The 13,812-nt window shown below is 43.5% G+C and overlaps 1 protein-coding gene across 3 annotated transcripts; it reads left to right on the plus strand.

Annotated features, from left to right (window-relative positions):
• The first annotated feature begins 107 nt into the window (after positions 1 to 107).
• Positions 108 to 13,578, plus strand: Nop2 (NOP2 nucleolar protein). 3 transcript variants are annotated; one of them, XM_077798424.1, is made up of 16 exons: positions 108 to 218; positions 441 to 547; positions 2,037 to 2,082; positions 2,251 to 2,339; positions 2,537 to 2,763; positions 6,246 to 6,301; positions 6,420 to 6,574; positions 6,678 to 6,877; positions 7,022 to 7,111; positions 8,525 to 8,612; positions 8,689 to 8,829; positions 9,430 to 9,569; positions 9,711 to 9,800; positions 9,919 to 10,041; positions 10,170 to 10,398; positions 12,790 to 13,578. In XM_077798424.1, the coding sequence occupies exons 2-16, from the start codon at positions 445 to 447 to the stop codon at positions 13,437 to 13,439; spliced, it is 2,427 nt and encodes an 808-aa protein (XP_077654550.1). In that variant the 5' UTR covers positions 108 to 218; positions 441 to 444; the 3' UTR covers positions 13,440 to 13,578. The 3 variants fall into 3 exon arrangements, with proteins under 3 accessions (XP_077654550.1, XP_026259029.2, XP_077654551.1); XM_026403244.2 differs by having other exon boundaries at positions 108 to 214; XM_077798425.1 differs by having other exon boundaries at positions 108 to 203.
• The last annotated feature ends 234 nt before the right edge of the window (positions 13,579 to 13,812 follow it).

Raw genomic sequence — 13,812 nt, forward strand, 5'->3', positions numbered from 1 at the left:
AGCCAGTCCGCACGTCCCCAAGCGGGCACCGGTTCCGGTGCTTTGGCCGGAAGAGGCGGAGTCGCGCAGACGCCCCGCGCGCCTGCGTAAGACGCTTCCGCAGCTGGTGGATAAGAACGCCTACGGGGTGCACGTGGAGCGGCGCAACGCTGCGAGGTTGCGTTTTGGGCTTGAACCTACCTATCAGTAAACCAAAGCTTCAGGTGCTTTTCTTGTAGGTGAATTTCCTGTAGGAATTCAGGGAACGAAGGGTGGATTTTCCGACATGAACGTGGGCTGGGTCCTGGGGAGAGAGCGCAGGGTCGGGGGCTGGTAAGGGGTGTTTTGTTGCGGCCTGGAGGAGGCCGTCGGAATGCCCTTATCCACTCTCGCATCGCCAGGCCTATGTCCCTGATCCTTTTTCATTGTGCGTAATTCCGCCTTCTTCCTTTTTTGTTCAGTACCATGGGGCGCAAGTTGGATCCTACGAAGGAGAAGCGTGGTCCAGGCCGAAAGGCTAGAAAACAAAAAGGTGCTGAGACAGAACTGGTCAGGTTCTTGCCTGCAGGTAAGTGTCATAGACCCCTGGTTCCCCGGCTTTTGAATTATTCTGTATTTTAATCCTGTTCCCTTTTAAATCTGCATTCATTCTCTGTTCAGGTCTGACATTTTTGTATGAGTTATTAGGAAGTAAGTATGAACAGAACACTGTCATCAGTGTTTAGAAGATGCAACAGGGATACAGTACTCACGCAGGGAGAGGTGTTGTTTAACATTGTGAAAGTTCAGAGGAAGCGGGATCTTCTGAATAATTTAGGTTTTTGTTAAGTGGATTTTGAAAAATAGGTAACATAGCTGGGTGGCACAGGCCTGTAATCCCAGTGACTGGAGAAGCTGAGACAGGAGGATTGTAAATATGAGGTCAGTCTCAGCAACTTAGACCTGTCTCAAAATAAAAATAAGTTAAAAGGACTGGGGATGTGGCTCCTGGGTAAAGAGCCTCAGGGTTCAATTCCCAGTACCCCCCCCCAAAAAAAAATTTAGCAAGTGGGAGTTGGGGAGGAGAATGGCCCAGTCATTGAATTGCCTGATGGAAGGGACAGAAATGGGAAAGCATGGGTGATTCTGACTTGTTGAGTGGTCTCTATTATGGAGGACTGGTGGAAGACACCGCTGCACAGGTAATTTCTGTCATCTCTTAGGTAAAAGGTGGAGTATATTGAGGTATTCACAAATTCTAGGCACTACTCTGAACTGTTTGGATACACGGTATCAATTCATTATCTTAAAGTCCTGTGAGTGCATGCTGAGAAGTTAAGTGATTTCCACACTGAAATTTGTGCCCTTTTTTTTTTTTTTTTTTTTAAAGAGAATTTTTACTATTTATTTTTTAGTTCTCGGTGGACACAACATCTTTGTTGGTATGTGGTGCTGAGGATCGAACCCGGGCCGCTTGCATGCCAGGCGAGCGCGCTACCGCTTGAGCCACATCCCCAGCCCCTAAATTTGTGCCTTTTAAGTCTTGGGAGAATATGTAAAAAGAAAAAAGCATTAACGAAGTTAAAAGGCACTGTAGTTGGTAACTGAATAAGCTGAGAGTAAAGAATAGGGCAGGAGAAAAGATAAATTTTGAACAATCAGGATGGTGATGTGATGCTGTTATTGAAACCTGGAGGAAGGCCCAGTTTAGATTTGGTTACTGAATGATCACATGATGCTTCATCTCCCATCACTTTTTGTGTTTGTTTGGTGGTGGAGATGGAATTAATGGTGTATGCTAAGCACATGCTTTACCGCTGAATTGTACTTTTAGCCCCTCATTTACATCTTTTATCCAGTGCCTAGGAAAGGTCTATGAAGTGAGTTAAGCTATTTTATTTACTTATTTATCTTGCCATGCTGAGGATCTAACCTAGCACTTCTAACATGCTAAGTATGTGTGCTATTCATGGAGCCACACCCAGCCATCTCCTTAGTGTACTAATCTTTTATGCTTTTAGTTTTGCTCCCATTTCTTTCTTTTTTTCTATAACCCTCTATTTGCCTTTTTTTAACAGCTGGTGATGAAAATTCCAAGAGGCTGTCTAGTCGTGCTCGAAAGAGGTAAGTATAGATGTCCAAACTTACAGAGATTAAATTGGGGCTGCTTGTCTTTAGCCACTTGGAATAGGTTGAGGGAGAGGGCTAATTGTAAACAGTTAAATTTCCCTGTAATGGGAGGCGGTAGAGTCTGGAGATGTTTCCATTTACTTACTTGTTATATCTTTTCAGAGCAGCCAAGAGGAGGTTTGGGTCTGTTGAAGTCCTTAAAACTTATAAGTCTTCTGGGGCCAAACCATTGTCTGGAAAGCTACCAAAAGGTCAGTGAAAATAGAAGCTTGGTGCCATATGAAGAGTCTTCAGGGTCTTTGGTTGAGAGGTACTTGCTGAGCATTTTTGGAATGAGAGGAATAGCTAAAAGACATTCTGTGGGTAAAAAGTACTGAGTTCGGGTGTGGGCAGGGGAGTGTGGTTGCCATTAGACCAGGATTCTTTAAACCGTTGGGCATCTTTGCAGGAGTGGTCCAGACACCTGATAAGAAGGGTGCTCAGTCCTTATTTAATGTTGGTCGAGGCAAGAAACGCCTAGCACCAGACCATAGTAGTGATGAGGAAGAGGATGAGGAAGTCTCTGAAGAAGATGGTGTTGTGAACCAGGGGAACCTCTGGGACTCTGAGGACAGTGATACCGATATGGTAGATGACTATGGAGCTGACTCCAACTCAGAGGATGAAGGTGAAAAGGTGAGATTCACTTTTCTGTGTATTCAGAAAAAAAGCTTTACCTTTCAGTTTCTTTCCAGATTCTTGAGACTGTTCTTCCAATGACAAGGACAACCTGACTAAAGGGATGTAGTGCTCCTTAGATTATAGTTTCCCTCCTGCTTCTTTATGTTCTCTCTCAATGCATGCACAAGTTTGAAAGAGTTGTAAAACAGAGTTTTTTTTTTTTTTTTTTTTTAAGGTACCAGGGATTGAACTCAGGGGTGCTCGACCACTTAGAGACAGGGTCTCACTGAATTGTTGAGTGCCTTGCTTTTGCTGAGGCTGGCTTTGAACTTGTTGATCATGTTGCCTCAGCCTCTCAAGCCACTGGGATTACAGATGCGTGCCACTGCACCCAGCCTACAGAGCATTTTTTAAAAATGAGAATGTTCATTGCTGGTGAGCATACACCATTTATGGGACTAGACATGCACATACTTTTAAAATTTATTTTTATTTCTTTAGTTGTATTTGAACATGATACCTTTATTTTACTTACTTATTTTTATGTGGTGCTAAGGGTGGAACCTAGCGCCTCACACGCTCTAGGAGAACATTCTACCGCTAAGCCACAACCCCAGCCCTATACATAAATTTCTTTTTTTTTTTCCAAATGGAATATTTTATTAACATGGTAGTTGTCTTTGTAACATGGTGCACACACACTCTCACACTTAGAATGATCTTCCTGGGGAAAAGAGGCTAAGGGGAAAATGAAAAATAAAAAAATTCCTGTTTTCATTATTGTAGGCAATTATGTCCACATCACTTAAAAAGCTATTGCCAAATCTGTCCAAGGAAGCAGAGTTTGAAAAGGGAAGGGGGAGATCTTGGGATAAATTCCACAGTGGCATAGCAGAGCTCTCAATATGAGAAAGCTGACATAATGTGGACTTTTGCTGTGAATTTCTCTTTGCAAAATATGGGAAGAAGTTTATCAATGGGCAGAAAATAAGAGAAGGCAGTGTGAAGTAGTCTTTTGCAGTCAATTTTTTTCCTCACAGTATTGTGCAGGGTCATCAAGAAAATGTAATCTTTCTCGGGAACCAGTTTCAGAACTTTTCCAATTGTAATGGTCTTATCCTCATCTCTTAAAGTAAAACGACCCATTTGAGGGGAGCCTTTAAAGGTCTCAAGGCAGACGGTTTCTGCTGTCCTTAAGCGGGCAATGCATACTTGATCTTGTTTCACAAAACAGGGTCAAGTCTTACTTTTTTTCCCCCTGATTTTTTTTGTCGTCTACCAAGCAGATTAAGACTTGTTATTTGGACTTCCTCAATATACCCTGGGCAGATGATGGATTTGTGCTTTATAATCACTATCTGGGTGTCAAATGCCATGCATACATTTTTAATAAAACAATTTTTACCTGAGAATTTTAAAAAGTTTCTTTGAGGCTGGGTACGGTGGTGTATGCCCATAGTTTCAGAGGCAGGAGGATCACTTAGATCCAATAGTTAGAAACCAGCCTGGTTAACATAATGAGACTCTGTCTCAGTATTTCAAAAAAAAGTTTCTTTCTTCTGACCTAGTACTTCCCTGTTTTAAAAAGTACTCAAAAAAAAAAAGTACTCCAAATGTAGGCAAAGGTTTTTTTTTTTTAATATTTTTTAGCTATACATGGACACAATATCTTTACTTTGTTTATTCATTTTTATGTGGTGCTGAGGATCGAACCCAGTGCCTCACATGTGCAAGAAAAGCGCTCTACCACTGAACCACAACTCCAGCCCTTGCAAAGTTTTTTTTATGAGGTGCAAGAAGTTAAGGGTTGGGGATGTGGCTCAAGCGGTAGCGCGCTCGCCTGGCATGCATGTGTCCCGGATTCGATCCTCAGCACCACATACAAACAAAGATGTTGTGTCTGCCGAAAACTAAAAATTAAATATTAAAAAAATTCTCTCTCTCTCTCTCTTAAAAAAAGTTACACAATTAGTATATATTAGAAAAACTTGATAGAGAATTGTTAAAATAAAAAACAGAGGCCTTTGCATTCTATCTCACAGCCCTCTTTTGTCTGCAGTTATCAGGTTTGCAAGTACCACGTGGATCAAAATGCCCCAAACTCTGGAAACTTCTAAAATGTTCAGTGGATTATGGTTTATGCATATGGTTAATTAAATTAGTGGTTATGTCTATGAATATACTTATGATCTAACTAAATTTAAAAAATAAATTTGAAAATGCATTGTGATTTGAGCTATGTGAAAGATGTAGAGTAAATCTGGAAGAAAATATGGCAAAATGGTACCCAAGGGCAGTTTTTGTTCCTGTTTATACACGTGGCTATTTATTTACTAGGGATGGAACCCAGGGGTGCTTAACCACTGAGCCACATCCCCTGCCTGTTTTTTTTTTTTTTTTTTTTTTTTTTTTGGAGATAGGGTTGCTTAGGGCCTCGTTAAGTTATTGAGGCTGGTTTTGAGTTTTGAACTTGCTATCCATCCTGCCTCAGCCTCCCAAGTTGCTGGGATTACATGTGTGTGCCAGCTTCAAATTTTTTCTTAATCAAAAAAAGAAACACATGGGGCTGGGGCTGTACCTCACTTGCTCAACATATGTGAGGCACTGGGTTCAATCCTCAGCGTCACATAAAAATAAATAAATGAAAAAGGGTATGTGTCCATCTACAACCAAAAAAAATTTTTTTTTAAGGGAAATAAACAAAAGTAGAAAGAAAAGTGTAATGAGCCCTTTTAATTCATTGTTTAAAATGACTCGTGTCATGTCAAATCTGTCCATCCATTCTTTTTTTTTTTTTTAAGAGAGAAGAGAGAGAATTTTGTAATATTTTTCAGTTTCCGATGGACATAACATCTTTGTTTGTATGTGGTGCTGAGGATCTAACCCAGTGCCGCGCGCATGCCATGTGAGCGCACTGCCGCTTGAGCCACATCCCCAGCCTTGTCCATCCATTCTTTTTTTTTTTTAGAGAGAAAGAGAATTTTAATATTTATTTTTTAGAGAAAGAGAATTTTAATACTTATTTTTTAGTTTTCGGCAGACACAACATCTTTGTATGTGGTGCTGAGGATTGAACCCGGGCCCCACACATGCCAGGCGAGTGCGCTACCGCTTGAGCCGCATCCCCAGCCCCTGTCCATCCATTCTTTACGTTCCTTCCTCCTTCCCTCTTTTCGTTCTTTCTTTCCAAGCACTCTTATCACTGATCTATACCCAGTCCCTATGTTAAATCTTATTCTTCAGCCTGTATATTTGTTTTTGAAAGCAAGTGTTAGGTTTAAATTTTTTTTTTTAGTTGTAGGTGAACATAATACCTTTATTTTATTTTTATATGGTGCTGAGGATCAAACCTAGTGTCTCACGCGTGCCAGGTGAGCGCTCTACCACAGAGTCCCAGCCCCAACTCTGGGTTTATATTTAGTGAAAAGTAAAATAACATGGGATGTTGGAAGAGGTGGTATGGGCTTGTGTTACCAGCTCCTCATCTCTCTTTTTAGTTGCTGCCCATTGAAAGAGCTGCTCAGAAGCAGAAGGCTCAGGAAGCTGCTGTTGGGTGAGTTTTGGAAACTGTTAGGATGGAGGATAGGCAGCAGCTGGGGTGGAGGAGGCTATGAGGAAGGAGGAGGTGTCTGTTTTGGTCTCTGAATCACTGTTTCTGGACTTCTTTCTAGGGGCCAGTGGAGTGAGGAGACTGATGAAGAGGAAGAGGGGGAAGTGTCCCCTCTGTCAGGCCCCACAAAGGATGAGGAGGCAGATGGGGGCCTGCAGATCAATGTGGATGGGGAAGAGCCATTTGTGCTGCCCCCTGCTGGGGAGATGGAGCAGGATATCCTTCCAGTGCTGGGTGAGGGTAGGAGGAAGGTGCTTGGGAGAGGAGGGGGGTTTTCCCAGCCCTAGGACTTCATGAAGCAGTTCCTTAACAGGCCCACATGCCCATGCTCCAGACTTGCAACGAGTTCACAAGCGGATTCAGGATATAGTGGGAGTGTTGCGGGATTTTGGGGCTCAGCGGGAAGAAGGTCGGTCTCGTTCTGAATATCTGAATCGGCTTCAGAAGGATCTGGCCACGTATTACTCCTATGGAGACTTCCTGCTTGGCAAGCTCATGGAACTCTTCCCTCTGTCTGAGGTGCTGAGACAATCTAATGCCTCTTCTCTCTCTTTTTTATTTAACCTTCTTGTGTGAATAGGACATTTGGGGAGATGTCCTGTTTCCTCTCTTGGTCTGTTTCTTGGCTAGCCTTAGTCCTTAATATCTTGTCTTCCAACCTAGCTGATAGAGTTTTTAGAAGCTAATGAGGTGCCTCGGCCCATCACCCTCCGGACCAATACCTTGAAAACCCGGCGTAGAGACCTTGCTCAGGTGAGGGTTTGTATATCTCAGAGAGGGACCAACCTTTGCTAATTGTGGGGCTTCCCTATTGCATCCTGACTGGGTGGATTCTTTGGACCTAAGTGTATCTTTTTTTGTGTGTGGTGCTGGGGATTGAACCCAGGGCAAGGCAAGCACTGTACCAACTGAGGTATCTCCCCAGCCTCCAGGACCTAAGAGTATCTTAATGTAAACACAATCCCAGGAAGCAAACCTAGTGACTGTCAGACAGGCTGAGGGCCTGGACCTCTGAAATGAAGAATTCATCCTTCTAAACTCTCTCCCTGTGACTCAGATGAGACATCTGCATCAGGGTAAATGATTGCCTTCTAAAGAAATTGGAAGAAGATTATTGAGAAGCTGAAGAAACATACTTGTCCTCAGAAAAAGGCATACATACACATTGATATTAATTGTTCATGTATTTGTTACAGTATTGGGAATTGAAACCAGGGACACTTGATCACTGAGCCACATTTCCACTCTTTTTTATTTATTTTGGGACAGAGTCTTGCTAAGTTGCCGAGGCAGGTCTCAAACTTGTGACCTCCTGCCTTGGCCTTCTGAGTGCAGGTATTATAGACATGTGCCACCGTGCTTGGTCCTTTCTTTATTTTGAGACAAGGTACCACTAAGTTGACCAAGCTGGCCTTGAACTTGCTATCCTTCTGCCCTAGCCTCTTAGGTAGCTGGGATTACAAGTATTCACCACTGCATGTAGTATAAAATGTTTTAAACTATTTCCAAGGATTTGGAGACCCCAGATTAAAGCCTCCTGTATTAAAGCTTGGTCTTGTGAATTGTATGTCTCCTGGTAGAAAGATAACCCAGTAACTATCTTTAATATTCTGTAAACAGTAACATTAAATTTTAGTGTGAGAAGGGTCTACACCTCTTGGAAAATCAGAGTCCACTTCTCAGAAGTGAAGGAACAGGAGACAATAGTCTGCTGCATTGGGATGGAGTTCAGACCTTGAGTTAGGAGCCTGAGGTTAAGAAAAAAGTGCAGGGGAACCGGGGTTTTGCTCGGTGGAGCGCTTGCCTAGCACGTGCGAGGCCCTGGGTTGGATCCTCAGCACCACATAAAAATAAATAAAATAAAGGTATATATGTATAAAAAATGCAGGGGGCAGAATTAGCCTAGTGGTAGAGCACTTGCCTAGCATGTACAAGGTTCTGGGTCATTCTTTATCACTCTAAAAACAAAAAGAAAGTAAAAGAAAAATGGGCATCATGGGATAGGATGAGGGGAAGAAGCTACCCCGTGAGTCTTTGTTGGCTCTCACGAGTGAGCATTATAGAAATTGTGCCATGAACCTATTGGTAGGACCAGGTTTTCATATTTCTGTTTTCTGAGTAGAGTAGCCTGTGAAGTCTTCAAATATTCATCCTTTTTATCTTTAGGCTTTGATCAATCGTGGGGTTAACTTGGATCCCTTGGGCAAGTGGTCAAAGACTGGACTCGTTATATATGATTCTTCAGTGCCCATTGGTAGGTGTCCCCTGCCCAATAGCCCTTCTGCTCTTGTCCTTGTCCCAGCATATCACAAGATGGTCCTCCTCCACAGGTGCTACTCCTGAATACCTGGCTGGACACTACATGTTGCAGGGAGCCTCCAGCATGTTGCCTGTCATGGCCTTGGCGCCGCAGGAACATGAGCGGATCTTGGACATGTGTTGTGCCCCTGGAGGAAAGACCAGCTACATAGGTATGAGAATGGTAGTTTGGGATGAGCTTTATCTAATTCTTTTGAAAGTAGGATTGGTGATTTATCTAGTGCTTTTGGAACTCAGAGTATAGGCAGCTAGCAGAGGTGAGAAGCAGTTTCTGGAGTTGGCTTGGGCCCCAGTGTCAGTTGTGCCACTTAAAACCCATCTGACTTAGGGCAAGCTTTTGATTCTCTAGCTATTCATAAAATGATTTTTAATTGTGCTTGGATTGGCCATTATCCTTGTGTTGCAAAGGTTGACATGATGCATTTTGAAGTCCTCAGCACAGTATTTAGTGTGTAGAAAGCAGTCACAACCATTAGGTTGAGCTATATCACGTAACAGAAGTAATTTAGTCTGTAGGGACAGAAAGATGTTCAGTGAAAGAGGAAAACTGTATTGGTAGGCTTCCTCGGCACCAGAAGCCAGTACAGGTTGGGTAGAGCTATCTGGTAGGCAGTTGGGAACTGTTCTTGTTGGGAGGGGAGTTTGCCTTGAAGTAGTGAGATTTCACCTGTGGGTTTCTAGTCTGGAGGGTGGGTACCAAGTGTGGAAGCAAAGGAGCTGGCTCCTCAGCACTGGGGTCCTCTCTTCTATAGCCCAACTGATGAAAAACACTGGTGTGATCCTTGCCAATGATGCCAATGCTGTGCGGCTGAAGAGTGTTGTGGGTAATCTGCACCGGCTGGGAGTCACTAACACCATCATTAGCCACTATGATGGACGACAGTTCCCCAAGGTGGGATTTTCCTTCTGTGTGTCTTTCCTGAGGCTTCTAATTTACCTTTCTCTTCTTGACAATGTTTAGACCCATCCTTGGGAAATAAATGGTACACTGCAAGTTGCAAAATACATCTAATTTACTCCCTCTTTTGTCTAGGTGGTCGGGGGCTTTGACAGAGTATTGCTGGATGCTCCCTGTAGTGGCACTGGGGTCATCTCTAAGGATCCAGCTGTGAAGACTAACAAGGTGAGAAGTTGGGTAATTTTAGAGAGGAGTACAAGGTCAAGGAGCACCCTAGGCAGGTAAGTATCTCACTTTTGATAGCCTTATGAAATTCCCTCAACCCTGGGTCTTTTTGGGACAGGATGAGAAGGACATCCTGCGCTGTGCTCACCTTCAGAAAGAGTTACTCCTGAGTGCTATTGACTCTGTCAATGCCACTTCTAAGACAGGAGGCTACCTCGTCTACTGCACCTGTTCTATTATGGTGAGGCCTCTGCTGTGGCAGAGCAAGGGAGGGCAAGGGCTGGGAGTTTGTATGGCCCTAAGAGCTCCCTTCAGCTCCAGCTCTGTTTATTCCTTCTTGCTGACTTTCTGTCTTCCCCACACGTCCAGGTGGAAGAGAATGAGTGGGTAGTAGACTATGCCCTGAAAAAGAGAAATGTGAGGCTTGTGCCCACCGGCCTGGACTTTGGCCAGGAAGGTTTTACCCGTTTTCGAGAAAGGCGTTTCCATCCCACTCTGCGTTCCACCCGACGATTTTACCCTCATACCCACAATATGGATGGTTTCTTTATTGCCAAGTTCAAGAAATTCTCCAATTCTATCCCTCAGTCCCAAACAGGTAAATGATCTGTTCTTTGTCCAGATCTTTCCTGCTTTTGCTCTTTCTACCTTTCTGGAAGCCTTCTGGTGTGACTGCAGGGAAGGGAAAGATTGAGGCTTGCTTATCTCAGTCTTTGCATGCTTGGATTTGGAACCCCATTTTGATGGGCTTTGGTGTTCACATAGATGGGGAACTTTTCCTTTATTCTACCAAGTGGCTACAGTGGTTCAGCACTAATGCATTCCAGTTTCAGGTTGTGGTTTTTCTTTTTTTCTTGGCCCAAGGTTGACTTGTGTTAATGTATCTCTGCTGCTCTAGCATTCTCAGCACTGGTTTGGCACAGGACTCTACGGAACTATCAGCATTTCTCTGAGCCTATCCCACTAATTGCAGATTGTTTCCTCAGCCATCTGGAGGAGGCTGTCTGCATCTCAAGGGGAAGGGTGGGGTTTTATTTTTGAAACAGGCTTGAGAGCTCTGCATGCTGGGATATAAACCTGAGTTTATTTGGAAGACAGAAGAACTTCTTCAAATAAAAACTGATTTGAATTGATATCCGATACACCCCCAGACCTTTTTTTTTTTTTTTAATCCTTTTAAATAATGCCTCTTGCCAGGCAAGGTGGCACATATCTGTAATCCCAGCAATTTGGAGGCTGAGGTAGGAGGATCACAAGTTCGAAGCCAGACTTAGAAATTTATCGAGGCCCTAATCAATTTAGTGAGACACTGTCAAAATAAAAAGGACTAGGGATCTGGCTCAGTGGTTAAGCACTCCTGGGTTCAATTCCCAGTGCCCAAACCAGAAATAAATAAAGTCTCTTGCAAAACTCTCATCAGAATGTCAACATAGCCTGGCATGGTGGTACAATCTTGTACTCCCAGTGAGTTCGAAGGCTGAGACAGGAAGATCCTGAGTTTGAGGCTAGCCCTGGCAACTTAGTGAGACCCTGCCTCAAAGTAAAAAGCAAGGTTGCCAGGTGCAGTGGTGCACACCTTTAATCCCAAGGGTTTGGTAGGAGGATTGTAAATTCAAAACCACCTTCAACAGTTTAGTGAGACCCTGTCTCAAAAATAAAAAGGACTGGGATATATAGCTCAGTTGGTAGAATGCTTGCCTTGTATATATATATGTACAAGGTCCTGGGTTCAATCCCCAGTACTGAAAAATAGGGGTGGTTGTAGTGCTGGGATGTGGCTCAGTGGTTAAGAGTCCTTGGGTTCAAGCCCTAATACTGCAAAAAACCAAAACATTAATAGCAACTTTTGTTGTAACTTAAGTGTATTTTTAATATGTCTTTGTTGTTGTCTTACTAACTTGTTTCTTGTTGTGTGGGTGTAGCTTATTTTCTGCCATTTCATCAAAATCCACATTGATGAAATTTTTTTTTTCTGGGATTAAAAAAGCCTAGGGCTTCTGGTTTATCTGAATCTGGAGATCCTGGGACGCAGCACCACATCAGGAGGTCTTGTTACCTGCTGTCCTCAAGGGGGCACAGCTTCTTATAAAAAATCTTTAGCCTAAGGATAGGCTTCTTTTTTTTCTTTTTAAAAATATTTATTTTTTGGTTGTAAGTGGATACAGTACCTTTATTTTATTTATTTTTATGTAGTGCCAAGAATCGAACCCAGTGCCTCACACATTCCCAGCAAGTGCGCTACCGCTGAGCCATAGCCCCAGCCCTTTTTTAAAATCATTTATTTTTTAGTTGTAGGTGATTACAATACTTTTATTTATTTATTTATTTTTATGTGGTGCTGAGGATTGAACCCAGGGCCTCGTACGTGCTAGGTGAGCGCTCTACCACTGAGTCACAACCCCACCCCCTAGGATTGGTTTCTCTTAATATAAGGTTCATGTAGGACCTGAGTAAGAATGATGTGAATCTAGGTAGTCAGTTCTTAGGCACCATCCCTAACTGTGGCTCCACATTGACCAAGAGTTGGCAATCTCTATGTTTTAATAACTTGTTCTTATTTTTATTTTATTTTTTGCATTAGGGGTTGAAACCAGGGGTTCAACCACTGAATCCCAGACCTTTTTTTTTCCCCCTAAATTTTGAGGTGAGCTCTGGCTAAATTGCTTAGGGGTAAGTTGCTGGGCTGGCATTAAACTCGCAATCCTGCCTTATCCTCTGGAGCTGCTGAGATAACAGGCATGTGCCACCATGCCCATCTCTACTCTTTACTACTTCTTTCTTTCTTTTTTTTTTTTTTTATATTTTTTTAGGTGTAGATGGACACAACACAATGCCTTTATTTTTATGTGGTTCTGAGGATCGAACCCACGTCCCGCGAGTGCTCTACCTCTGAGCCACAATCCCAGCCCTACTCTTTACTTCTTAAATGACCAATATCATTTAAGATGAGGCCCATTTTCTCAACCTGTCTGTTTAATTTTAACCCCAGGAAATTCTGCAACAGCCACTCCTACAGACCTAGACTTGCCTGACCCAAAGAGTCAGGTCACTCCCAAGTCTGAGAACAACAGCCAACCAGCCAAGAAAGCCAAAAGGGCTGCAAAGGCAAAGCAGTTCCAGAAACGGCAGCATCCCAAGAACGCCTCTGTACAGAAGCTGAATGGCATCACCAAAGGCACAGTCTCAGAAGTGTCCGCTGTACCTTCTGTCACAAAGGCCCAAGCTTCCTCCAGGCTCCCAGATAGCACTCAGCCTGCTGGAAAAGTTGAAGTGATCAGGAAACCAAAGGTGATTGGGAGGCTAAGGCAACAGGCACCTAAATTGCTCTCCTCTAAGAAAGCTGCCTTCCTGAAGCAGAATGCCCCTCCCAAAAGCATGGACACAGAATCACCTGTTACACTGTCCCTTTCTCAGACTCAGGCTACCCCCAGACTTAAGGACACCGATCAGCCCCTTGGAAAAGTAAAAGGGGACGAGAAGGTGAAGCAGCCTTTCAAGAAAGCTACCTTTCAGAAGGAGAATGGCACCCCCAAGGGATCTCAGATCCCGACTGGGACTCCCCTCAATTCTGTCCAGCCCCCACCAGCAAAGAAGAGGAAAACTGTGCCTAAGGGCAATAGCCAGCCACTGCTGGCTTAGGTGGGTGTTGAAGACTGGACTGGGCTTGGCTCACTGGCATTGCCAGTGGTTGGAACTGTTTGTCTACAAGGTTGCTTGCACATTGTGCAATTTTATTGTGCATACACATGAAATTTAATATACATTTTACCACCTCTGACTCCAGTTGCTTTTTTGTGTGTGTGTGTTTTTGAGGGGACTGGTTATGGCAGCTGGAGGGAGGGTGGGTCTGGGATCCAAAGGGAAAAAAAACAGTTGGGAGATATTAAAATACCAGGTCAGTTTCGGGATCCTGCTCTTTTCATCTTAACAGGGAAGGAGAGCTTTGGAGTCAAGAACTAGGGTATTTGAGGAGAGGAGAGCAACAGGGTTGTAGGAAAGAAGTTCTTCCTGC

The sequence above is a fragment of the Urocitellus parryii genome, chromosome 5 (assembly GCF_045843805.1).
Source record: "Urocitellus parryii isolate mUroPar1 chromosome 5, mUroPar1.hap1, whole genome shotgun sequence".
Taxonomy (NCBI): Eukaryota; Metazoa; Chordata; class Mammalia; order Rodentia; family Sciuridae; genus Urocitellus; species Urocitellus parryii.

Bases quoted from the DNA above. Each gene is read 5' to 3' on its own strand.
- Nop2 (XM_077798424.1), top strand. From the start codon at position 445: ATGGGGCGCAAGTTGGATCCTACGAAGGAGAAGCGTGGTCCAGGCCGA. The intron at 2,340-2,536 runs GTCAGTGAAAAT...GCATCTTTGCAG, and splicing joins GTCTGGAAAGCTACCAAAAG to GAGTGGTCCAGACACCTGAT. The intron at 9,570-9,710 runs GTGGGATTTTCC...TCTTTTGTCTAG, and splicing joins ATGGACGACAGTTCCCCAAG to GTGGTCGGGGGCTTTGACAG.